This window comes from Gekko japonicus, unplaced genomic scaffold (assembly GCF_001447785.1).
Source record: "Gekko japonicus isolate JY-2015 unplaced genomic scaffold, Gekko_japonicus_V1.1 scaffold2804, whole genome shotgun sequence".
Taxonomy (NCBI): Eukaryota; Metazoa; Chordata; class Lepidosauria; order Squamata; family Gekkonidae; genus Gekko; species Gekko japonicus.
The window spans coordinates 169,833-196,123 of record NW_015171587.1 but is presented as its reverse complement, the minus strand read 5'-3'; the positions used below and the strand labels follow the sequence as shown (position 1 = coordinate 196,123).

At 45.2% G+C, this 26,291-nt stretch overlaps 1 protein-coding gene across 1 annotated transcript in view; it reads right to left on the bottom strand.

Annotated features, from left to right (window-relative positions):
- Positions 1 to 25,991, bottom strand: part of LOC107117697 (pseudokinase FAM20A-like) — a gene marked incomplete at its 3' end in the record, with an annotated part of 42,799 nt that extends 16,808 nt beyond the window's left edge. The window contains exon 1 of the mRNA XM_015419853.1: positions 25,618 to 25,991. Coding sequence (XP_015275339.1) covers positions 25,618 to 25,985 — 368 coding nt within the window. The remainder of the gene's footprint in view (positions 1 to 25,617) is intronic.
- Positions 25,992 to 26,291: the final 300 nt, after the last annotated feature.

Genomic DNA, 26,291 nt, shown 5'->3' with positions numbered 1-26,291 from the left:
GAAGAGAATGAAGTAAGTTGCTTTGGATGTCCCTTGGGGATAAAGGCTGGGTATAAATAAAATAAATATATAAATAAATCGTAACTTCTGTTCCTCATTTGTTACCACTGAGGCAGATGAACATGTTTTATCATGCATGTTATGGGTGGAGAGGGGAAGTGCCCTTTTACTCATTTGAAAGATTATGGGAAAATATTAACTCCTCCCTTATGTCCATACTATTAACTCCATACTATTTGCTCCTATATTACTATTAAATACATTCTAAGTTGCCAACCAGGATGGGTGAGAAGTTCAGACTGAAAAATAAGGGTGGGGGAATAGAAGAATTAGAAGTGGGGATAGATGAATGGCAGATCATGAAAGGAAGAGAGCAAAGTGAAGGAGGAGATGTGGAAAAGAGTTAGAGAAATGTAGGGACAGCAAAAGGTTTTGGTTTGCTTGTTTGTGTGTTTGCTACCACACAGTAACAAGGCTGCCCCTTTGCAAGATCTGACTGTGCCGGACTTGGGTGGAACTAAAGGAAAAAGGAAACCATAGACCTTGTTAGGAGGCTTTATCCTGGCATTGACTAGCTTGTCCTGGCTGTTCTTCCCTTGAGCCACTGCTGGCTTGGCTGATGGGTTTAGCAGGATCTGATCAGCTTCCTGGTAAACTTCGCAGAAAGGTAGAGCTCGTTGCTGTGCTTTGTCTCCCCTGTGCCCCTAGTGGCTGCAGTCAGAACTGCATTAGAAAAAAATGCTGGTTGAGTTGTGAATGGGTCACCTATACATTTTTACTGGCAAATAGAAGCGGCTCGGGGCAATTTGGTTTGGAGCTATGGTGGGATTAGGAAACAGGATGGGATTAACCTTTTTCTTCTCCGTCACTCAGCCAATAACTTGGCACCTTGGAACTCCTATTTACCTCAGTGGGGAAAAATCAGATTGCCTCTACGTTTCTCACAGTGGCACAAATAGTAGCTTCAGTGCAGGTATTTGAAGTTAAGAAAATGTCTTGAGAGGAAAAAGCTAAACCTCTTTCCTCGTCCTATCGTCCTGATACAAACATGCCTGCCCACCCAAAGAATTGTTATTTAATAATAAATATTTCTTAGGAGATCCATTTACGAATCTTCCAGTCAGGGCTGCCGAGGGCCACTATGGGTCCCTGGACAAAGATTCCATGGTTTGCTTGTTTGTGTGTTTGCTACCACACACTAACAAGGTTGCCCCTTTGCAAGATCTGACTGTGCAGGACTTGGGTGAAACTAAAGGAAAAAGGAAACCATAGACCTTGTTAGGAGGCTGCATCCTGGCACTGACTAGCTTGTCCTGGCTGTTCTTCCCTTGAGCCACTGTTGGCTTGGCTGATAGGTTTAGCAGGATCTGATCAGCTTCCTGGTAAACTTTGCAGAAAGGTAGAGCTCCTTGCTGTGCTTTGTCTCCCCTGTGCCCCTAGTGGCTGCAATCAGAACTGTATTAGAAAAAATGCATTCCATGAATACAGCATGAACCCAGCCCTCTAGGTGAATTAGGCCCCCAAAATCCTGTTCCCCCGGTACCCCCTGTTTGTGGCCCTGCTTCCATTGTCTTATCTAGTCCAGCTCCCAGTAATAAGGACATACTCAAAGTGCTTTCAGCTGTATTATTATTTCCTTTAGACTGCTGATTGTGGATTTTTTGGGCAGGGGAACAATAATTGAGGACTTTAGGCAAGATGGAACAATGGACTGGTGTAAGGACCGGTTGAAGATCTTAGTAAAGACCCCTGCCAACTGGTCAGCCCACTCTTTCAACACCCATCCCGTAATGCCATCAGGTCCAGCCGCTTTCCTCGGATTTACAGCCCTCAGCGTACGCCTCACCTCATGCTCTTATACCTTGAGGGAGGGGCCGCCATGGACAGATGGCTGTAGTATGGCTGTCCCCTTCGGCTCCACATCAAAACGGGCAAAGAAGAGATTAAGCTCCTCCGCCAATGAAGGGTCTCCCTCAACAACAATGTGTGTGAGAGAGAGAGACCGGCCGGCTGGCTGGCAATCCTAAAATCACTTTCCTGGGAGTAAACCCCATTGAATAGAATAAGATTTACTTCTCTGTAGACCAGTTTAGGATTTCTTTGTCTTCCTTTCATCTTATCACTGGGGGTATGTCCCAATTTCTCAGCAATTTATTTGGTATAATCTTGCCTGGCTTTTGAAACAATCCATGTGTACAGCAATACATTGCAAACAATTCCACTGAAATTCTCAGTTTATTTTTATTTTTTGGCTTTGGCTTGATGATTTCTTAGACATTAGATCCACAAAAACACAATAGGCATGTATTGATGAAGCTCCAACACACAGCTTCATTCACCAAATAGGCAGGATGGTATTGACAAACTAAAGTGGCCTAAATTACATGGTGCCTTTTTGTTTGCCTCAACCCTCAAACCAAATACACAATTTTCATGTCATCCTCATTTACAGTCTTCTGAGTCTTGCCAGGCAAAATAATAGGATTTGAACATCGAAATGAAAAATAAAGCCAGTCCTCTGTCTCTAATGGCCAGCTATCAGTGGATTAGTGTGGAAAACAGAGGAAGTAGAAAGATGAAACCATAAAAGAAGGTATCTCCCATTTCTTTTCAAAGAACCTCACAGTAGTTTTGCCAGCATGTTCCAGGGTATGTGACCACATACCATGAAGTAAATGAAATCTTTGTACAGCACCACCATTTCCCTGGAATCTGGGGATGCCAACCTCAAGCTAAGGCATGGATTCCCCCCCCCCGAATTGCAACTGATCTCCAGAAGACAGGGGTCAATTCCCCTGGAAAAATTGGCTGTTTTGGGATGATGGATTCTATGACTTTATTCCCTGCTGAAGCCCCTCCCCAAACCCCACCCTCCTCAGGCTCTATTCCAAAATCTCCAGGAATTTCCCAACCAAGAGTTGGCAACCCTACTTGAGGTATTTGATCTGAAAGAGCTATTTGATCTGAAAAGGTTCACATTGCCCTTTTACATGCTGCCAACCTCTGTTGGAACCATCACCATGCTCCAGAGCATATCCTCGTCACAAACCCCATGTCCCCAAAACACAATGCAGACTTTCTATTGTAGTCTGGAGACTAAATGGTGCAACAGTTCAGTGGTGAAGATCTCAGGTTCAATCCTCACCATCTCTAGGTTTTTTTTAAAAGGATAAGGTGGTAGGTGGTGTGAAAGACTCCTGTGTGAGACCGTGGAAAACTGCTGCTGGTCAGAGCATACAGTACTGACTGTGATCGACCCGTGATCTGACTCAGGTAAAGACAGCTTCATGTGATCAATTATACAGAAAAACGACCAATCAGCAAATTGCCAGATTACATAAAACAAAAAAGAAAAAATTAGTTTAATAGTGGCAGAAAAATCTACTATTGGAGGATCGGCCTAGAGATCCAAATAGCAGGAATTAGTAATGCTTTAATTTGGGCAAATAACACATTCAAAAATCAAATCTGTCCTACTTGCAGTATTTGTTTTCCTCTTGAGTTAAGATTGCATATGCTTGTGGTAATGATTTCTTCACAATTCAAAACAAGTCATGTTTCGAGTGATTTTGGGACCTGCACATTCAGTGGAGTTTAGCATAGCAGTTGGCAGGATAGTCTCTGCAGGTACATGGCCAGAATTTTCTGGATTGCTGGAGGTCTAACTACACATTATGGCTGTGGTCACACGGCAATCTTACCATGATTTGTTCCTGCCGTATATTTGATTGGGGGTATTTTTTTGCAGATTCGGATGATCACACATCCTTTCCTGGACCGCTTGCATTGCATGATGAGGCTCCAGGCATCATCCAGATAGTCATGCCGCCCAAGTGGTGGCGTGGCACAAGAGTTTTTTTAAAAAATTTCTTTGTGCATGTGCATATGCACATGGCCAAATCACCGCTCCCACTTGGACACAGTGTACTCCCTTGTTTTTGCAGTGTTGTCCCCCCCCCCGAACAGCAAACAAAATGAACCACCAACATACAACCAAGTGCTGGAGTCTACATATGTGTGCTTGAACGTTCATGCATGGAAATGGCTGCTTTGGAGGGTAGACTCTATGGCATTATACCCCATGAAGGTTCCTCCCCTCCCCAAACCCTTCTCCAGGTTCCCCCCCAAATCTCCATGAATTTCCTAATCTGGAGTTGGGAACCCTAACACAAAGAGAGGGAGTTAAGCCTCCCCCCCACCATGCCATTTTCTCAAACTGAAACTGTCCCTTTTGGCCCATAACCAACAGACTGAAAGGGCCAAGGACAAGAAACAGTCATCAAGAGGTTCATGTGATGTCAGGGGGTGTGGCCTTATGACACACTTCCGGTGATGTCAGGGGGTGTTGCATATGCTAATAAGTTATGCTAATGAGCTCCGGCAGCTCTTTTTCTACAAAAAGACCCCTGCTTTTGGGGAAACCTAGTTTACACTCATCAGTGCACATGGGATCTCCAATGGGGCAAACAGTGCCCCTTGGAAAGATTTTGGGTCTGGAAATTGTGCAGAAAGAAGGATGAAGCCTCCTCTCTTTGACACCATAGTCTGGGTCCAAATACTAGCACCATATCACAGTGGTTCTTTACCTTTTTTGGCTCACAGACCCCTTTCAGAATATCCTCAGCATGGAACTTGCATTACAATGTTGATTGTGCAGCCCAAAGGAAAATAATGTTTTAAGGTCATAAAACACTTAAATGCACCTGCATTCCAATTGTGAAGCAGCATTCATTGTATGGGGGTACAATGAAAATGTCATCTAATGAATGGAAATCAAAAACATTACAGGTAGGGATTATTTTCCACTGAAATCAATGAATGCAATACCAAATGAAATGAAAATGAATATTTTGAAATGAAAGCAAGTCCAGTCCAGAAATTTATGCTCTATTGCCTTCTTCCCCACTGTTGACTTTGGGGATTTCAAGATGTGTGTGAGGGAGAATGGGGGGAGGAGGAACATCAGGAATATAGGAGCCATGTCTTCACACTTTCCTCCTACATGGTGCACACACCATGAATTCTCCAAAGTCACAGAAGACAGTGTGGCAGGACAAGAAGCTGGAAACAACAGTGAAAACTGGAAACACACCCAATTGCAACCTTTAGTTGCAATGGCATGTTGGAGGGGTGTGTGTTTGTGTGTCTGTTTTGGTTTTGCTTTCCCCTTAACTAAGTAAGAATGTTTATCTTAAAAACAACTAGTGCTAAACAAATGAGATTGGGGGGGAGCCACCAAATTCCCTACCAGGAAGTCAGATTCAGCAATCTGTGGCCTAATCACAGGCTCTAGGGTTGCCAGGCCCCTGGAGGGGCACAGTTGCCAGATCTAGGTTGGGAATCTCCTGGAGCTTTGGGGATGGAGCCTGGAGAGGACAGGGACCTCAGTGGGGTACAATGCCATGGAGCCCACCCTCCAAAGCATCCATTTTCTCCAGGAGAACTGATCTCTGTAGTCTGGAGATGAGCTGTAATTCTGGGGATCCCCAGGTCCCACCTGGGGGATGGCATCCCTAAGTCCACAGCTCCACCAATTGTGAATGTATGATAAACCTGCCAGAGCAACCCCATTACTGTTTTCTGTTTCATTGTACTGAAACTGTTACCCTTGCAGTCTAAAAGGCAAGGGCATTTCAGGCCTAGAGTACAATGGGCTGGATACAGCGAACTGTCAGCAGAAGGATCTGACAATTGCAGAGCTTACCTACTTCCCCCTCCCACTCAGCATCCATTTCTGACCCCAGGAAAGTTTTATCCCTTGGGTTTTCTGGATTCACAAGGTCTGATAATAGCCATGAGTGCTGGGGGCTCTGCAGTGGGGAGGGGGCAGGGCTTGACACTACTGGTCTTTCGCAACTCAGGCACTCTTAGATTTATATGCTCAATACTGTGCTGGTAGTGAGGACCACCAGACTTGGCCATTTCTCTGCAGCACATCCTACTTCTGCAACAGATGCTCAGAGGTTCCTCAGCGAACAAATCAATGTGGAAGGCATTCATTGGAAAGAAGTTTGAACATCACTGTGCTGAGACATAACAATAACGTTTTGCACAGAATCTTTATGCTATAGGTGTGATGCTGAAGAGCATGATTACTGCAATTGTGAGGGGTGCAGCTGCTTGTTAAAGGATTAAAATAAACTCTGGAGTCTATTTCTAATGGGAGACAAAGTGGTTTTCTTGTAAGCCTCTTGTCCCATTTCTTGCAATCATATTACTTTCTCCAGCTGATATCCACATCCTGCAATCAATTCCTGTCTTCCTAATTGAAGTGCCACACAGAAGGGATATGATGAATGACACTGAGCACATTACAAATGCCAGCCAGAGTTTCACTGGGCTACCAGGGACTTGCACATTGTTTCTATGCAAGCTGGCATTTGTAGAGTCTACACAGTGAATTCATTTGTTGCAGAAAAAAGAGATCCGGGGCTTATTGGTATGAGCTATTGGTACTCTTAAGAAGAATGTTCCCACTTCAGCTGAGAGATCCAAGGTCATTCAGTTAGATGGCTTTCAAATGCTTTTTGGTAACTTGTACATACATTCAAATACTTCTACCAAAACATATTATGAATTTCAGCAACTTTCATAGAAAGTAGCCAGATACCTTGGCCAAAGAAGTGATGATTTGTACATACTGAATAATAAATAAAAAGTTTGATGCAAGGTATCTTGAGTAGACCAAAGCTTGTGGGGTGGGAGTTTCCCACCTCCCCACTCTGGCTACAGCCCACTGGTTCTCCCCAATCCAATTTTAGGGTGTGTGTGTGTGTCAAAAGACTGTTAGGAACAATGTTCCCTCTAAGCTGTGGAGTCTTGTGAGCAAAACTTCCACATTGTGAGCTACTGGTGTTAAAATTGTGAGTGAGGGATTTGGCTTCTGCATAAACTAGTTTGCTCTGGAGCCCTCCTTCCTGAGCTAAGACAAAAAATGTGTGAGCCGGAGTCTAAAAAACTTGAGCTTGCTCACACTGACTCAGCTTAGAGGGAACACTGGTTAGGAATGGTGTGAGGTGCAACATGGAAGTCTGCAGGGGGGAGAGAGAACTGGCAAAAATTGCCCCCACAAAGCCATAGACATTGATAGATTCAGGTCCGGCTCCACAGAACTTGTGTTCCAGTTCTGCTGCGAGGGCTTCTTGAAAACAGTTCAGCAAAGAAAACAGCACCATATCCCAGTGATTCTTTACCATTTTTGGCTCACAAACTCCTTTCAGAAACTGGCGAAAGCTAAGGACTACCTCCCCAGAAAAATATTATAACCATGACAAGCAGAGGACATTTCGGGGGAGAACGCGGGGGAACGCAGTTCCCCCGGGTGAGGTACGGGGGGCAGGGCACATGACGAAGCCCCGCCCCCGCTTCCGGCCGCCCCACTTCCGGCCCTCATTCAGCCAGAAGGAGGCTGGAGAAGAGGGAGGGTAAGTTGCTTCCACCGCCGGGCCCCTCATGGGGCTCGGCAGTGGAGCTGCAAGGCTGGCACCGGCGGCCGGGACCGTTGGGAGCGGGGTGTGTGGCCTTATGACACATTTCCGGTGATGTCAGGAGGTGTGGCATATGCTAATGAGTTATGCTAATTAGTCCCCCTAGCTCTTTTTCTACGAAACGACCCCTGATGACAAGTGTACATTGCCTGGTCATAAACATTAGCATCCCACGTCAACCTACTCCTCCTACCAGCAGCCCTTCTTGCCTGCCACTACTCTGAGCAGCAGTGGGAGAATTTTTTTTTTTTTAAGAACACTGATATTGCATGCAGCATGATGTCACTTTCAGGGGAAATCAGTGCAGGATAGGAGGAGCACAACTTCACTTTTTTTTTTTTTGCCAAAGAGCCTCTCAAAGTACTGTGAGTGAGCTTTGTCCATTTCTCCTTTGCTGCCAAATGTATAGAGAAGTGACATTTACAAAGCTTATTAGCAGAGTGAAATGAAATGGCCAAAGTTTGCTCATGACCAACGGCAGAACTGATATTTAGGTATTGCTCCACCTGAGCCTTAAATTGCCTTCATTGCATTTTGGATTGCTCTGGCTTTCACTCCTACTTCCTAATCTGGGCCATTTCCACACAGGTTATTTGCCCTGGGTTCGATGCTTCTGGGAAGTGTTTTTTCCTCCCTGTTTTTCCACAGCATCATGCACCTCCTATGGTTACCTTGGTTTTTCCCCTGACTGTCTGAAACCTGCTTTGTTGTGAAATTTTAGGGGAAATTGCGGTAATGCCTGGATAACTTTGGTGGAATGAGCTTCTGGAAGAGATCAGGGCCATGCGGGACCTTTCACAGTTCCCCAGGGCCATGGAAAAGGAGCTCTTCCACCAGGCGTTTAGGTAATGAGCTGTATTTCACCATCTATGCCCTGTGCCAATATTATTCCCAGCCTGAGCCTGCCGATAGTGGAATTTCTCACTGACTGTATGCTCATCATGCACTTTACCATTACTGTACCGCCATCATCATGTAAATTGTTTTTAATAACTATGTTGTATGTTTTATATTGATATTTATATTGTTTTAATTGTTATTTTATGTGAGCCGCCCTGAGCCCGCCTCGGTGGGGAGGGCGGGGTACAAATCGAATGAATGAATAAATAAATAATGATTGCCATTTGAGTAGGAAAGTTTGTTTTTTTCCAGTTTTACCCACATGGTGGCCATTTTTGTCACAGTGGCCATTTCCTCCCCCTGCAACATTTTTTAAAAGTTACAAAATCTGTAATGGGTTCTCTGAATTCTCAACTTCTAGGGTTTTTTTTTTTGCTTTTTTTAAAGTAAGCCTCCAGCCCCTTTTTGTTGTGGAGATATAAGGGGAAGGTATATCTCTGCAACAAAACGGGATAGAGACTTAGTTTTAAAAATGAAAGCTGGAAATTCAGAGACCCTGTTACACATATTGATATAACATTATACCAATATACCAATATTCAATTTTTCATTAACCCTCCCCTGAAAAGTCCTGGTTATATAGGGGGTGGGATATGGCCACCATGGGAGGCTGGGTCAGAGAAACTCCCATTGCCATTGCACTGTATAGGCTGCTGCACCAGCAATAGGGAAGTGACACATCACTGTCCCCATGTGGAAAACACCCTGGATATCATTCTCATTTGGAGATCCATCTCATGTTTTCCGTAACACACTGAGGAGGCTTAACCTCATCCTGTTTTGGAATCGTTATTGCAGACATAAAATTGGACCAGGGCCCATTAAAATTACTAAGCAACACATCCCAAATTCTGGCCTAACATTCCATCTTTGCTTTCTTACCCAGGATGTGAAAAAAAAAAAACACCGGAAGCCAAATGTCAACTTGTTCATTAAGTCAACTGGATTTAGTACAGAGAGAAAACGTCCTTGCTGTCCTATGTTCTATTTGCATTTTGGCACTCAGGCAGAGAGACAAATTTAGTGTTAGTGCAGCCTGTTAGAGTTTTCTGAACAGCCCTTGGGTTTATGAGTGCCATATATTGCATTCCAAAGTGGCTGGATAATAATCAATATTTCCCCCAAAAGAACAAGATGCAACTCTGAGTCATACAACAGCAAGTGGCTTTGCCTGGGAAAAAGAAAAGTAGTAAATAACAGTAGTATCTCTCCCCCCCCCCAGGTTAGATTAACAGAGGGGGACAGAAAAAGAGATGTTATTATACATCAGCTGTGCCCTCAGGATGGATGGAATTATATAAAATTGTTTCTGTAACACATTAATGGCAATGACAATGCCATTATAGCCACTGTGTGATCCAGTTCCCCTTAAGGAACCTTCTGGGCACTTCGTCTTGGAATGTCTGTTTCTGTTTTGGAATTCCAGAGTGTTCCACAGATGCAGCCCACCCTCTGAAAGCAGAAGTTCTGATTGCCAAGTTTTTTTGTGTTAAAGAACAGAAAGAACAAAACATCTTCTGGAATGGAATCTAGCCTTTCTGCTATGGAATGTCTGGGATTTGTACACCTACAAAACCAACTGACTCATGAATTCCTCTACTTTGTCTCTCAGTTGCCTCCCCTAACAAAACATAGAGTCAGTTCTCACAGTGTCTCAGCATGTAAGTTTTATAGGCAATGGGGTAAAGGAGCAAGACTTAGGTTCCCATATGCCTCTCTGCCACTTCATATAGAACACAATGTGTGCTTGAATGCTACTTCTTGCCCATGTGTTCCATCTGCTACAGAAAGAACTGTGGACAGATCTTGTGAGCATTGTGTAGATACATAGGAGGGATCTTACGAGCACTGTATAGATACATAGGAGGGAGGACTACATACACAGAGTATCTCTAAAGTTTCTTTCCTGCCCCTCCATATATTTAGACTCTACAAATGTGATACCTTACAAACAGGCACATACATTTTCCTGCTTGTTAACCTTTATGTCAATGTTATTTTTGCTTTACTGCTAAGTAGGTAGAAATACTATGTAAATACTAACCTTTATATTTAAAAAAATGGTAGTGGTATAAAGTACCTCATTGGGGTGTTCAAGGCAAGAGACATTCAGACGTAGTTTGCTGTGACCTGCATCTGCATTGCATTGGCAGGAACAAGCAGAAAACTGTGACTGACTTATTTTGGCCATGTCACACGGAAGAACTCACTAGAAAAAGTAATTATGCTTGGATTGGTTAGTGGCAAAAGGAAACCTGGTGCCAAAAAACACAGTGGCTAGACACTATAAAAGTCAACACCAGCCTGAGCATGGAACAACAAAGAAACAGTACAAGATTGGAAAATGTGGAGAGAGCTGGTCCATAGAATTGCCAAAAGTCGAACATGACTGAGTGAGTAACAAACAAAAGCATCTGCATAGCGAGCCCAAATGTCCTTGGTGGTCTCCGATCCAAATATTAACCAGGACCGACCCTGTTTAACTTCTAAGATCCAACAAGATTGGGCTAGCCTCAGCCATCTAGGTCAAGGAAGAACATTAATTTTAAATTGTTCATTCACAATCAAACACAACCAATGTTCATGGATAAGTCAAGAAAGATGCCATTTGCAAAGAGATAGCCATTGATTCTGACCCTTGGATGCTCAAGGGATCTGTCATAATAGCTATGCATGCTGACTTGTTCCTTGCAGTCTGTTTCATCTGCCCAGATAATAGCATAACATCTTGGCCTATATTAGTCCTTCTGCAAATTCTAAATCAATATCCATTTGCAGGAACTCCAGCATAACCTCATACTGCTTAAACACTTGCTACTTGTCTGGCCTTGAATATTTCCCTAGCTCTTATTGTGATTAAGTATAGCATAGTCTGTGCTTTGAGCACCTTGCCTGATGAACCATGTGCAAACTCCACAAGGCTATGGAAATGAAAACACTTCCCTGGGCAAAGGCTTGGTTTAATTTATTTCAGGGCAATCTGAAACACTGCAGATTGGTTTCACGTTGCCATAAAATTTCTTTGCATTTTACTGCAAAAGGTGGAACGTAGTTCCTTCAGTATTTCTGATGAGAACAGCTTGATGCCAAGGAAGATAGAGCTCCTCTATCAGTCTTAACTGTGCAGCAAGGAGAATTTCAGCAACTATGGCTCCTTTGACCCTTTCACATCAACTGAACTTGTCAAAATTCCCAGTTGTTTAAACTATAGAAGCTCTATCCTCCTTTGCATCACAATGTCTTAGCTCCTGTGATGCCTTTCATAAGTCCAGTTCTGTGGAAGCTGAAAATGCAAAAAAAAAACCCCAACAAGTTGCAAATCAAATTATACAGCATCTTTGTTTTTCAGCTCTGAAGGAGATTCATTTTCTATGTTCAAAAAGGTACCATGAGCTGGAAGCTGCTCACAGAATAAAACTTGCCACCCTCCCCTTCCCACTGCATTCCCCCCAAATTCTGTTCCTCGGGACCAGGGTGTCAGCAATGCTGCCCAGAGTATGGTGTATGTTTTTAATTGCTGTGCATTCCTTCCCATGCGCTTAATTGCCTCTTCGCTGTAATGCATATCTCTCAAGGCCACTGGAGAAGTTGATGTGTCTAGAATTCGTGGGAAGCTTATCACCTACCCTGATTCTGCAGCCGTTAGTTCCCAGCCAAATGCCTACGCGCGGGAACCCATCTAATTGGGTACTACGTGGGGGGGGGGGGGTTTGCATACGAATGCCCTATATCCTATTATGCGCATAGGTAACCCGCCATTACTAACAGTGTTCATGTTACTGCATCTATGGCTTTTCAATAAAAGTAAAACCTTCCTGGAAGCGTGTACTTCGTTGTTTTGCTGTGGATCCTGACACAGGGGACCCTCGTAAACAACAGTGTGGGTGAAGTGGGGTTCTGCAGTAGGAGCGGGATCATCAAGGATTATCCTCCCTCCACTAAGAGAAGGGCCATTCCGCTACTGGAAGTACCATGATGCCAGAGGAAGCATGCGTTTGGATCCAGCCTGAAGTTAATAAGGTATAACCTAATATATTTGCTTCACTTAACTATTTCTACAATTTGTTTTCTGGACAGTGTTATATTAATTTGTTGGTGAATCTATACAAAATTGCCAACTCTTTCATTCCTGGCAGGGCTCCCAAACCCATGCAGCTGGCACAAGCCAAACATGATCCACAAGCAAAGTCTCCCCTCCCCCCCAATCTCTGTGCTAGGAAAAACTTAACTAATAAGATCCAGCTATGGTTGCTATCTTTTAAATTGGTCCCTGGAGCTGTCCCTTTAATATCAGTTTGATCTCCTGCAAACACCAGGTGATGTTATTTACCTCCATGCCATGAAAAGCTTAAAGGGACAGGACATTTTAGATCTAGCGTGTTCTGTACCTCTATTTGGTAATGAACGATGGCTAGCTTGGCCAGGCTAGGACAGCAACCTTTTTCCTGGCCAAAGCTCCCTACCTAACTGTTACAAAACGGAGAGAAATTCAGTATGTACAACTACCCCCTCACTGTATCCCTCTGCTAGGGAAAATTGCACTCATTGTCTTTCCACCCTGCCATGCAGCTGTTCAGGTCACTGAGTTTCTGTTAGGGGAAAATACGGCAATCTTGAGCCAGGTAGTATTTAGTTAGGAAAAATGTATCTGAAATAAATCCAACAGCTGCCCAAGGACGACGGTTGGCCTTTAGTTGCATAGGAACTAAGTGTAAAACAGACTCCTTAGGAGTGTACAAATGGCTGGTCTGGTGAAGAAATCAGGATTCTGGAGACAGCCTTGAGCCAAAGTCAGTCCTGTTTCAAGCAGCCAAAAGACTTCCGCTGGTCTAAAAATACACTCCTGTTTTGTATGTCCTGTCCCTGGCATGGAACCGTCTTCCAGGCACATTGTTGTTACATTTCTCTGGCTGTGGATGCTTGTCCATCAGTCTCTAGTTAAGGAGTGCTGCTGATCTCCTTTCCTTGCACAGCTTTAAAAAAAATAATTTATTTATTGGAACTCTGCTCATTCCTACAAGCCTGAGTTAACCCAATTAGCCTGGGAGGAAGAAAACAAGCTTTGTGACACAGGGAGTATAATCCATCACTGGCAAACTATCTCCACTCACTGGGTGGTTGGTTCTTGCTACCCCAAGCCTAATTGGTTAATTAGTGTTCTCCAGGACGCTTGCTCTCCTAAATTCATTCAGTTCAGGTGCTCTGGTTTCACTCTTTGCCTTGCCTTTTCTTGCTCATACTTTCCTTTTCTCACAAAATTTTTCACAGTTGATCCTGGTATTAAATACCTTAAGTCCTTGCCAGTGTGCTTTCTCTTTTCTCTGTATGTAGCTGTTGTTTTTGAAAGCCTACTGAGAGGCATTTTGAGTCCTGAGGGTTTAGTTTAGGATTTCTTAGAAGTGACTGGATGAAGGCAGAAGATGCCTATGTACTTTCTGAAGGCTTCACACCTAAGTAATTCAACCATCAACCAGAGCTTAATTGTGTCAGGGCACAGACTTGGTATTTATTCTGAGTGTCCAATACAGTTTCTCTGTGCATTAGAGATTAAGAGAAGGTCTTTCAGATCAAAGGCTGGATTCCAAGCAGGTTTCAAGGCTCTATACCCTTTTCCTTATAAGTTAATGACCATCACTCATCGTTATCTTTTGGGCTCCTGTAGGGTATGAGGTGGAAAACACAGATGTCTGAGCTCTCTCTTTGTTGCTTTAGGCCAATTCAGATTTTTATTTTGCTATTGACACCGTGCCTTTTTCCCTAATGGGGACTAAGGGTAACTTGCAACATTGTTCTCTTCTATTTTGTCACAACAACCTTGTGAGGTAGATTAGGCTGAGAGAGAAAGAGAGAGCGAATTACTGGCTCATTGTAACCCAATGAGCTTCATGGCATAGTAAGAATTCAAACCTGGGTCTCCCAGGTTCTAGTCTGACACTCTAACCACACTGGCTTATCAAAGCAGTCAAAATGTTATTTATTAGGGGTAAACTACAAGTTATAGAAGGAGCTGCGGTGGCTCAAGTGGTTAAGATGCTGAACTGCAGGCTGTGGAAGGTCGGTAGTTCAGCAATTCGAGACCCGAGTGTGCTGCATGATGGAGTGAGCTCCCGTCTCTAGTTCCAGCTCCTGCCAACCTAGCAGTTCGAAAGCAAGAAATGGCAAGTAGATAAATAGGTACCACTTCAGTGGGAAGGTAACAACGTTCCATGCGCCTTGGTGTTTAGTCATGCCGGCCACATGACCACGGAAACGTCTTCGGACAGTGCTGGCTCTTCGGCTTGGAAACAGAGATGAGCACCGCAACCCTAGTGTTGGATTTGACTGGCTTTCGAGCAAGGGAACCTTTTCCTTTACCTTACAAGTTATAGATAAATTTGTGTGATGAAGCCCTAAACACTGTTGGGTTTTGTAAAGTAAAACAACTTGGACAGGGCGCCATTTTGAACAAGGAGCAATGCTTCTTTCTCTGTGTGTATGCTAAACACTTTTCCTGCCTTCTATTCTGCTCCAAATCACCTTCCCTCAGGATATCCTTTTGGGAGTTCCAGATGTTCTTGTCAGTGCTTCAGTTTAACTAGAGAGGTGCATTTCAAGTGTTTATCACTTACTTTGCATTTGCTTCTATGTTTTTTAATTACTGTGTGATTTTATTTACTTTCTTTACACCCCACCTTTCTCTACAATAGAACCCAAACCATCTTACACTATCATTCTCACCTCTATTTTATCCTCCTAGCAACCCTGTGAGGTGGATTAGCCTGAGAGGGAATGACTGGCCCAAGGTCACCCAGCAAGCTTCAGTGACAGAGCAGGGACCTGAACCTGGGTCTCCCAGAACCCTAGCCCAACACTCTAACCACTATACCACATGGGCCATGGGACAGACAGTAGTTTTCAAAAGAGTTAAAGTGGTTTGAGGAATCATTTCTTCTTGGAGACCTACATTCCTTCTGTCAAGCATCATGGATGGAGGAGTTGAAGGTCTGCAATCCTCTTGAAGAAGCAGGTTTGTTGCTTGGGGTGCCAGGTGGTACCTCTACTGTGGTACACTTGCCAGACCCACCAGTGGAGGTCCCCTGCCACCAGGTCCTACCCCCAGCCACCAATCAGCTGGCCGGTGAGGGGGATTTACCAGCAGAAAGGAGAAGGCCTAGGCCTTGTGGCCAGTGTGGCACAGGAAGTGATGTAATCACACCAGCAACATCTGAATGATGCTCTGGTATTTGGGCAGAAACTCTAAGGCAGAAGTCAGTTTTACCATAGAGCTTTTGCCCAAATACCAGAGCATTGCCCAGATATTGCTGGTGTGATGACATCACTTCCTTGCCATGCCAGTCACAAGGCCTAGGCCTTCTCCTTTCTGCTGGTAGGCTGCTCCTTTCTGCCCCTCCTCCCCGACCCCTGCCAGTTGCCAGGAGGGTTCTGGCAAACCTATTCTGTGGTCAGGTTCAGTTGGGGAGCCAACTGCAGACCTTCCTTGAACAGGATCTGGTTACAGTTGCCCATGTTCTTGTCCAGACTAGATTCTAGCAATGTACTCAACCTAAAGCTGTCTTTAAAAAATCTTTAGACACTTCAGTTAGATCAAAACACAGCACAGCAATTGCTAACTGGTGTGAGCCACTGGGAACACATTTAGCCAGTTCTGAAAGAATTGCACTGTCATCCCCGGACACAAGTGCTGACTTTATAAAACCATAAACCCCCTAAGTGATTTGGGACCACAGTCTTTGTGGGACTACTTCCTTCCATAGGAACCTGCCTGCCAACTAAGATTTTCCACTAAGACCCTTCACTGTGTGCCCAATCCTGTAGAACTAAGGATACAGGAGAAAAGATCTTCTCTCTTGTCTTGTATCTCATCTATTATTTTATTGGTCTTAGGGTGTGGGGTGTGTGTGGATATTGCTGCTGATTTTATTGTTTTATTGCTGGTGTTAATAGTCTTTCATGATTTCATGTTATTTTGATCATTTGGATTTTGTTGTTGATTTTTAATATTGATTCTGTTTTAATTCCTGTGAACTGGGATATACAGTGAAGGGCCTCAGCAGAAAATCTTACTTGGCAGGCAGGTTCTTGTGGCAGTAGGTACAAACATCTCCCCAGAACTAACATGCCTCCTGAGAGTGCAAGGTATAATTTTTTAAAAAATGTTCTGGCTGCATCTCCTGACCCTCCACGTAGAGTCATCATTCCTGAGTTCCTAACCCTGCCCTCTATACTGGGGTTTGAATCTCAGGAAATCCGATAATCAGGAGGTTACACTGAAGACACTAGGACTGCTCTAGAAGAAGTACTTCAGCAATTTCAGGCACTGGCCCTGTTGAATAACTGACAGGCTTCTTTCTCTCTCTGGTCACAACGCAGTGGTTTAAAAAGAAATGCACTTATCTAATTGAACCAGAGCAAGGTCACAAGCTCTCACTGATCTGCAGCCCGGATCTTGCACCTGCTCTTGTTTCTACATTTTGTGCATTTGTGTGTGACACGTAAGCTGTACCTATTAGAGGCTGAGGACAAAGTAGACTCTGTGGCAGGTTAGTGATAAAGAGTTTTGGCTCCCATGCCATGGCTTTCGGCTTGACTTTTCCTGCAAGATAAAAGTGACCCCGTCGGGTTTCAAGAGTGCAGGTAAGGTGCCAAACAAGCTCTGTTGCTGCATTTAGAAAGGACACACTTGCCGAACACTCTCTCCCCAACACAGCTTCCACTTGCCCCTTATTAAATTTCTGCCCAGTATGCATTTTAAAAGCCTGCAGCTGCAGTTCTTGCAAACTTCCCTGGAAGTATATGGCCAGAGCAGTCAGCAAGACTGGTTTCTCAAGTAAAAGTGGATGAGACTTAGGTGTAAAAAGCTGTTTGAGTCATTCTGTATATCAGTTAAATGAGCTGCTGGTCAAAGAATGCATGAGATCTGGGAGAAGGACCTCCTGGAGCAATCTACACAGGTAGTATGAGCTTGGTTCTAAATAAAAACATACAAATGGATACTTAATCATCCTTGTCATTTATACAACTCCTCAATGCAATTCACATATATGCTATCCTAAGGTTAATTGTCCCTCTTTAATGTATTATGGCCCCGGTCACACAGCAAAGTTGCTGCGGGAGAGAGGCGCGATCACACTGCAACATCTGGGAAGCGTAGAGCTCCCGTGGCTAACCCGAGGCTTCCCGCCAAAGATGCGGAGTAAAAAACTAGTACCGCCGAGGTACTAGTTTCCGGAAATCGCGTTTCCGGTGGACTTACGTGGGATCTGGCACCCGCCGCTGTTCGTCGCACACAAGGGGTTTTTTGTCTCCCAAGTCTCCGCAAGTTGCGCAACAGCGCCCAACAGCGCATGCGCACAAACAGCGATTGTTAGTGCAATCGCACGGAGCGGCTTCTGTGCCGCGCTGCAGGATACCCGTCTGATCGGCATTTCCCCTGAACCATGGGACCTCGACAGGGACGTGTGCTCGGGCAGCCACGCCACGTGTTAGTTTCCTCCAGGGCAATTAGCCACGCCTCCCCCCGCGATATCCGGCCCGTGTGCCCGGGCCTATGTTTTATAGCTAGCCACCTCACCTGGCCACTTGGGGCAAAGAAGAATCTTCCTCAGGTTTCCAGGAAGGAAAGCTTACAAAAGTCAGGTCTTTCTTTTAGGAAGGGCTGCCACCTGGCCTGGAGAAAAAAATGCCCTGTCCCTTTAACAGAGGCTTACTGTGTGGAAATAGAGAACTGAAGCTTTTATGGCGTGGAGGCAAGTAACAACATCTGTAACTAACACCCTATTAAGTAGTTTTCTCCAGGCCAGTTGGCAGGCAGCCCTTCCTAAAAGAAAGACTCGACTTTTGTAAGCTTTCCTTCCTGGTCACCTGAAGAAGATTCTTCCTTAAAAGAGTAGGACTTTTTTCCTCCATCTTTTTGGCAGTGTTACTTTTAGGTCACAGATTATTAGTGTGGGTTATGTGTTGGCAGACAGGCTAATGAATCCCCCCCCCACAAAAAAAAACACAAAAAAACTAATGACCTCTGTGGTCTTTATTATAAAGTGGATTCATATACACCTTAGACTACAACACAAGCTCCTGGCTCTGGTCTGAATTTAATTTGTTCTTTCAGTTTTGATATTCCCTCTGCACAGATTACAAGTGTGATTTAGGGACATTCTTCATTTTGCCCTTAAGCATACCTCATTGTAGGAGTGACCGTATTCTGGCTCTGTCAAAAGCTCTTGCAATAAGAAAGGGGAATAAAGAGATCGCAACATTTGAAAAAAAAGGCATACTGTGACACTTGCGCTGCAGGACAGGTCAGAACTGTTAGGCCGGTTTACACTGTCCATTTAAAAAACAACAACTGTTTTCCCTGTTTGGAATTTTGATTGCCACTAAAGCTTCCAGTGGTAGGGACTTTTTGTCTGTTAATCCAGTACCTTCTTGGCCCTGAATTGGCCTAGTTGCAGCCTCCATCTTTGAACAAAATGTATTGCCATCAAAAATTGTGACTTTTGCTGTGACCGCAGTGATACAGCACCGAGTGATTGCTGTGCATTCCATGAAGAACATCTAACCGCAAGTAGCTGTAAACACCGGGACAACACCTTGTCGTATTGAGACAGAGCTTTTGTTCATGGGGGCAGCTTGTGCAAGCTTCCCTAAAACTTGTCCAAGCTTGTTCAAATGAATTTTTATAACAGAAGATCCCTCCCTGAAGAGAACTTGAATGATGTTTGACCCTACATGATACCATGGGGTGAAGAAAAGCATGGATTGCTGGATATTTGATCCTATTTTGTGGGACTGCACCAATGGCTTTGGAAAACTTTGTGGATTTAGCTGGAGGAGCCCAAAAACTGGTGTGTTGACTGGGATGTTAACTTTGCCAAATAAGGTAAGATAAGCAGCTGTTGAGATGCCATTAGAACCAGATTGCACAGGACTGGGTTTCACACATAAGGAGAAACACCCCGCCCCCCAACTGTTAGCATGCACAATCATGGTATTCAAGAATGCTTTTCTTTGAACCCCAGCCTGAAACATTGGAAAGCCCCAGAATGCACTGCTGATTGCTGACTGAGCCTGAAGATCCCTCCCTGAAGAGAATACACCTGCAACTCTGACAAACAAGACCAGTCTCACGACCAATATGAAGAGCTTGAGCTGATGTATTGTTTTGGGATACTGAAAAGATGTTACGGGAAAAGGACATTTAGTCCCTTAGGTGCCAAAGTAAACAATAAAGGAAGAAAAATTACCTGTTCACACCTCTTTCTCCACCCTATGGGGGTGGGAACCAACCTGGTAACTCCCCTGATCAAGCAAAAGGTATAAAGACCTCAGGAAGGGTTGCCAGATCCCCCAGCAGATGTGGGGGGGTCTACGTCACTGCCCAAATGACCCAGATGTGGTCATCACATCCTGGATGACAAGGTGATGGTCTGGTATTTTGGGGGAAACTCTACGGTGAAAGCCAAATTTACCATAGAGTTTTTTGCCCAAACCAGAGCACCACCTTGATATGATGTCACTTCTGGGTCATGTGGGCAGTGACATGGACTGATGGGCCTTCCTGTATGTCAGATGGGCCTTCTTGCTGCTCCCAGTAAGTCCTCCCCCCATCCCCCACCAGTTGCCAGGAGGGACCTGGCAACTCTAGGTGTGGGTAGGTTTTTAGCATCTTGGGATTGACTTGCTTGTGGACCCAATCCTGTTACCTACCTATTTCTGGGACTTGGACTCCTTGGGGTCTGTTGACTTATTAGTTTGAATAGATTTTTCTAAATTCTTAGAGTTTTAGTTTTTATTCCTATAGTTTTGCTCTTTTCACAGGGAACGAACATGTTTTTTAAAAGTTTTCCTTTCTCAGGGTCAAAGAACTCCAGGCCTGGACAGGCCTGTGTGGTAATTCCAGGCCCCAAGCTGCTGTGCTCTACCCTCCCCTCCTAATTCTCCGGAGTCTGAGGACTGAGAGGCTCACAAGCCTGTGAAAGTCCTGCGTCTGCGACCTTCCTGGATTCTTGGATGAAACTGTATCAATTTGCTCGCTAAGAAACTGAGCTAAAACTAGAAGGATGGTAGGGAGGCAATCAGTGTTCCCTCTAAGCTGAGTTAGTGTGAGCTAGCTCACAGTTTTTTAGCCTCCGGCTCACACATTTTTGTCTCAACTCAGGAAGGATGGCTCTAGAGCAAACTAATTTATGCAGTAGCCAAATCACTCGCTCACAACTTTAATGCCAGTAGCCCGCAAAGTAGAATTTTTGCTCACAGGACTCCACTGCTTAGAGGGAGCATTGGAAGCAATTCACAGTTTAACATGTAGATGCACTATGCATCTCATATTTGCAACCTTTTGTTTCAAAAATATTTACAAGGTTTGTCGTCCATCTCTCAACTATCTATTGTGTCTTGTACTGATGTAAAACTGGTTTAGAATTGTGCTTTATTGACTCATGCTTCAGCACTGTCTAGGTATCTGCTTATATTATTTCTGCCTCTTACTGATGATTTTGTATCCATACCTTTTCATATATTCCTCTATCATGCATCTATTTCAGTTAGCAATTTGATTTTGTAGTATATTGCACAGTAATGCCTTTCAATAAGCCCTTTAATTCATATCAGTAACATTTTGAAGTCTGCGTTTTCCTACTGACAGTTCTGTACCCACTGGGGTGAGAGCCCTAAGACTAACAAAAGTCTCTTGCTTAAGGGAACCAAATTGACATCTAGAAATATCTATTGGTAGTTGAATCAGGGGGAAATGAGCCCTTCGTGGATAAAACCGGGTCGTTTCCAGGGCCAACAGGGGGCAGTCTCGGCCTCAAGCTCAAGGGACGGGGCTAAAAAAGCATTTGTTAAAACTAAATTACGTCTCACTTTTTTGGTGTTCATGTGTAGGGGAGTCAAAAATTAGAAGTGGCCCTCTGAGAAGGTCTAGTTGCTTCTAAGCAGCTTATTAGATTACTATAAGCAGGGCTTTTTTTGTAGAAAAAGTCCAGCAGGAACTCATTAGCAAAATAGGCCACACCCAACAGCAGAAACTCATTAGCATATTAGGCCACACCCATGACAGTGCAGCTCATTAGCATATTAGGCCACACACCCATGCCTGCCCTTGGCTTGCCCGGGCGCCCTGCGACTGCGGGGAGCCCAGGCAAGCCGGCCCTTGGAAAGGCCGGGGAAGGCATGGGGAGACATTTAAATACCTCTCGGATCCTTCCAGGGCCCCCCCTGGCCTGCCCACCTTGGAGAAAGAAGCATATGGGATTTTTGTTCAGCAACCCCAGTTCACATTATGCAGCATTAAGTATGTTTAGATCAGCGTTCACTGTTGAAAGTATATAAGTGGCCCTGGCCCTATATTGTCTGAACAGACTGACAGTTCTTTTGAAAGAATGGTGTATAGGTTACCTATTTACTTCTGGCCACAACTCAAAGTGCATATTTTATGTCAACAAACCGTGGTAACCTACAAAGAATTGCTCTGCTAAAGTCCTAAATTGTCCAGGTCCAGGATTTTTAAAGATCTGTTTGATCTCATGAGTCTGCCCAACAATTAAGATCTTTTGCAGAGGATCTGCTCTGTGAACTGCCACTTTTAGAGGCAAGGCAAAGTCTTTTGGGTAGCGGCATGTCAGCTATGGAACTTCTTCCTTCCTTTGCCTAGTGTTTGACCTCTCAAGGCTTAGGAGCCAGGTCAAATAATTCTTATTCACTCGGGTTTTGGACTGATTTGTTTTTATGTGTAATTGGTCTTTGTTTTTCTTCCAACTCAAAATTCTTTAGAGGACACTGCTCTAATGGATTGTTGGTTATATTGTTGATTATATCAGCAGGTTTTATACTGTTTGATTGTTTATGATACTTTAATGATCTTTTGTTTCTACCTACTGTTCTTATGCTGCTCACTCAGGTAAGCATTTTTGTGATTATTTAGAGATAGGAACTTGAATGAAATCTTAGCTGTGAATCTGTGTTCTCTGAATGCCAGCTTTCATTTTTAAAAAGGAGCTTTCTAGCCCTTTTCACTGTGGTGATATACCTTTCTTCTTATATCTCTGTAACAAAAATGGACAGAAACTTCCTTTTTAAAAATGAAAGCTGAACTTGATACACATATTGTTATCTGATATATATAAAAGCCCTGGTGTATTGGCACTTTTCATTTCTCCCATTGGCTGTGCTGCGCACTCCATCAGCCATTTGGCTTGTCAAATGCCACTCAAGAGTACTCACATGCCATTGGCTGGGTACTGGGTCTGCTCCTCTCTTCTGCCCACTGCCAGCCTGGCTGGCCACTGTTCCTCTCAGAATACACTGCCAAAACAGCTGTCTCTTTTGACATTCTCCTGCTTGGCACCTCCGTGGCTGGCTGGCTATTTAGGTGGGCCAGTGGCCATCAAACCATTCCCTTCTCCTCCTGCTGTGTGCCTCACTTTCCCATCAGTGGCTGTTGCTGGGCAACAAAGCTTGGTTCTGTCAGTAAAAAGGTGGGGGAGGAGGCCCTTTCCAGGCCTACTTTGGCCTTTGTGGGGAACTTATTGGGGCCAGTCCTGACTAGGGTTGCCAGGTCCAGGTTGGGAAATTCCTGGAGATTTTGTGGTGGAGTCAATGGAAGCCAGAGTCTGGGGAGGGGAGAGGCCTCAGCTGAACAGAATGCCATAAAGTCCACCCTCCAAAGCAGTTATTTTCTCCAAGGGGAGAGAGAGATCTGTTGTCTGGAGTTCAGTTGTGATACCAGGTGATACCACAGCCAGTGTGGCATAGCAGTTAGCACTTCAGAGCAGGGTCTGCCAGACCCAGGTTCTTACTGTGGAAGTTGAATGGGTGATTTCAGACCAGTCACAGATTTTCAGCCTAACCTACCTTACAGGGTTGTTGTGCAGATCAATAGGGGGATAGGAGAATGGTGTGAGCTGCTTTTGTCACCACTTGCGGAGAAAGACTGTACTTGTCATCCTGGGGAACCATTGTTGCCAATCTCCAGGTGAGGGCTGGAGATCACTCAGAATTACAACTGCTCTTCAGATGGCAGAGATCAGTTCCCCTGGAGAAAATGGTGGACTCTGTGTCATTACACCCTGCTGAGGTGGCCACCCTATGACAGCCAGTGTGACATAGCAGTTAGCGCTTCAGAGCATGGTCTGCCAGACCCAAGTTCTTGCTGTGGAAGCTGAGTGGGTGATTTTGGACCAGCCACAGACTTTCAGCCTAACCTACCTTACAGGGGTGGAGCCTGAAGAGAATGGCGTTTGAGGAGGGGTGGGACCTCAGTCAGGGACAATGCCATAGACTCCACCCTTCAAACCAATTTCCTCTTGGGGAACCATTGTTGCCAATCTCCAGGTGAGGACTGGAGATCACTCAGAATTACAACTGTTCTTCAGATGGCAGAGATCAGTTCCCTTTGAGAAAAGGGTGGACTCTGTGTGTCATTATACCCCTGTTGAGGTCACCACAGCAAATTGACACTGAGTGCCCAAGGCCAGGGCATCTGCTCAGAGCCTCTTTCTAGAGCTTGTTGTATTTATTTCCACAACGGGCCTTATTCCTAGTAACATCATAAAGATATTGCAATCTAATGTCAATTTAAAAACCCTGACCTTGGACCAGTCACTCTCTCTCCACCTAACTGACCTCACAGCACCGCTGTTGTGAGGATAAAATGGAGGAGGACAGAATGATGTTATAAGCTACTTTTCATTCCATTGGAGAGAGGAGCAGGTTATAAGTATCTAAATAAAGAAGACTTTGCACTGAACCTCTTCAGATGGCAGAGATCAGTTCCCCTGGAGAAAATGGTGGACTCTGTGTGTCATTATACCCTGTTGAGGTCACCACAGCAAATTGACACTGAGTGCCCAAGGCCAGGGCATCTGCTCAGAGCCTCTTTCTAGAGCTCGTTGTATTTATTTCCACAACAGGCCTTATTCCTAGTAACATCATAAAGATATTGAAACCTAATGTCAATTTAAAAACCCTGAAAATCCTTGGTGGCACAATCCTGTCCTTGTGTAGAAAACACCACATTGAAGTGGCACTTGAGAAATAGCTGCCACGAGAAAGAGAGGCCAACTCCCAGATGTCACTGAGGAAACTCAGTTTGGGAGTGTCAGACTAGGATCTGGGAGATTCAGCCTCAAATCCCAACTCTGCCATGGAAGCTCACTGCCTGACCTTGGACCAGTCACTCTCTCTCTACCTAACTGACCTCACAGCACCGCTGTTGTGAGGATAAAATGGAGGAAGACAGAATGATGTTATAAGCTACTTTTCATTCCACTGGAGAGAGGAGCAGGTTATAAGTATCTAAATAAAGAAGACTTTGCACTGAACCCCAACATCACGACAACTTATTTCCCCACCCATACCTAATATGTTAGTAGGGTTGCTAAATGACCCCGGGACACACACACACACACACACACAACATAGCCTGCTCTTGTGCTTCAAACAGCAGCTTTCCCACTGTTTGGCTCTGTACACTTTTAGTTTATCCCGATTTCCAGAAGCATTTTTGTGCTGACTCCACAAGTGTGAAAAATGCACAGGGAGGTCAGACATGCAGAAGAACTGTGCCCAAACCCATGACAATGCTTGTGGACTGAGTGTCAAGAAAATCAGGAGTAAGGAGCATGCAGAGAAGGTCAAGTTCCAGGGCTCAGGAAGATCTTGCCTGACACCTTGCAGAGCTGCTGCCAGTTGGAGTAGATAATACCAGTCTACATGAAGAGCTGACTCAATAGGAAACACTTTCTTACGCTGAAGGTGAGAGGTGACATGGGGTCTGCTACTATGTCCAACAGACTTTCAAGCTAAGTGGCATTGGACTGCAATCTGAAGAACCCCAGCTGCTCCTGAGCTACAGAACAGAAGATGGCTTAAGTGTAACTAGAAGTGATTTTTTTTTAAAAAAATGCATAAATAATCCAAGTGAAAAGGGCTCTCAAGGCAGCAAACAATCAAGTTAAAATGTTTATAAAATTCCATGAAATATTCTGACTTTGCAAAAAACCCTTATTTGCGCAAATGAATGGTATTTCACTTTTGCACAAAATGAGCAAGTTTCTAGCCCTCCTGGTTGTTAAAAAAAAAACACGCCACAAAAGTTTCAATTTACGGGTCGTAAGAGCCAAACAGAGACGAGGGAAAGGCTGGGCGAGCGTTTGCTCAGCGATCTCCCTGCCGGGGATACCGCGTGGAGCCCCCCTCCCGCTTTGATGCCCCTCCCGTCCGCTCGCACCTGTTCCAGCGGGCTACTTTCCGGCGGTAATAGCGCAGCGCCTCCTGCCTGCCGAGCAGCTTCTCCGCCGGCCGCTCGGGGGCGCTGTAGAGGGGGTGTGCGAAGAGCCGCCGCAGCTTGGATCTGCGAGCCGGGCTGGTTTCCTCCGCTCCGTTCTTCTCCGCGCTGTCTGGCGGCGGCGGCGGCTGGAGGCTGGAGGCAGACGCGGCTTCTTCCCCCGGGCAGGCGCAAGGTCCCCCCGACCGGCCCGCGTTGTCCCCGGCCAGCCGCTGCCGCACTTGGGGCCAGAGGTGGAAGTAGACGTCTGCGCTCAACAGCGCCCCGAGCAGCAGCAGGATGAGCAGCCGGTCGCGGCGGATCCACAGCATGGCCACGATCCTGGCTCGGGGCGGAAGAATGCTGCAGCCAGAGGGCACGCCGGGCAGGGGAGGGGGCAGCGGCAGGTGGGGCCGGGCCAGGTAGGCAGCCGAAGCGGCGCGGGCGGCTACCCTGTGCCGGTGAAGAGCGGAGCTCACGAGTGCGGCGAGACGAAATGAGGCGTGCCGGCTGGCTGCACCTTTGCCAGATCGCCTCTCCCGATCTGCCCTCCCCCGGCAGGCAGGCAGGCAGGCAGGCAGTGACGGCTGGATGGATCTGCTCGGCCTGGGGAGGGGGGGGGGGGGGAAAGGAGGGAC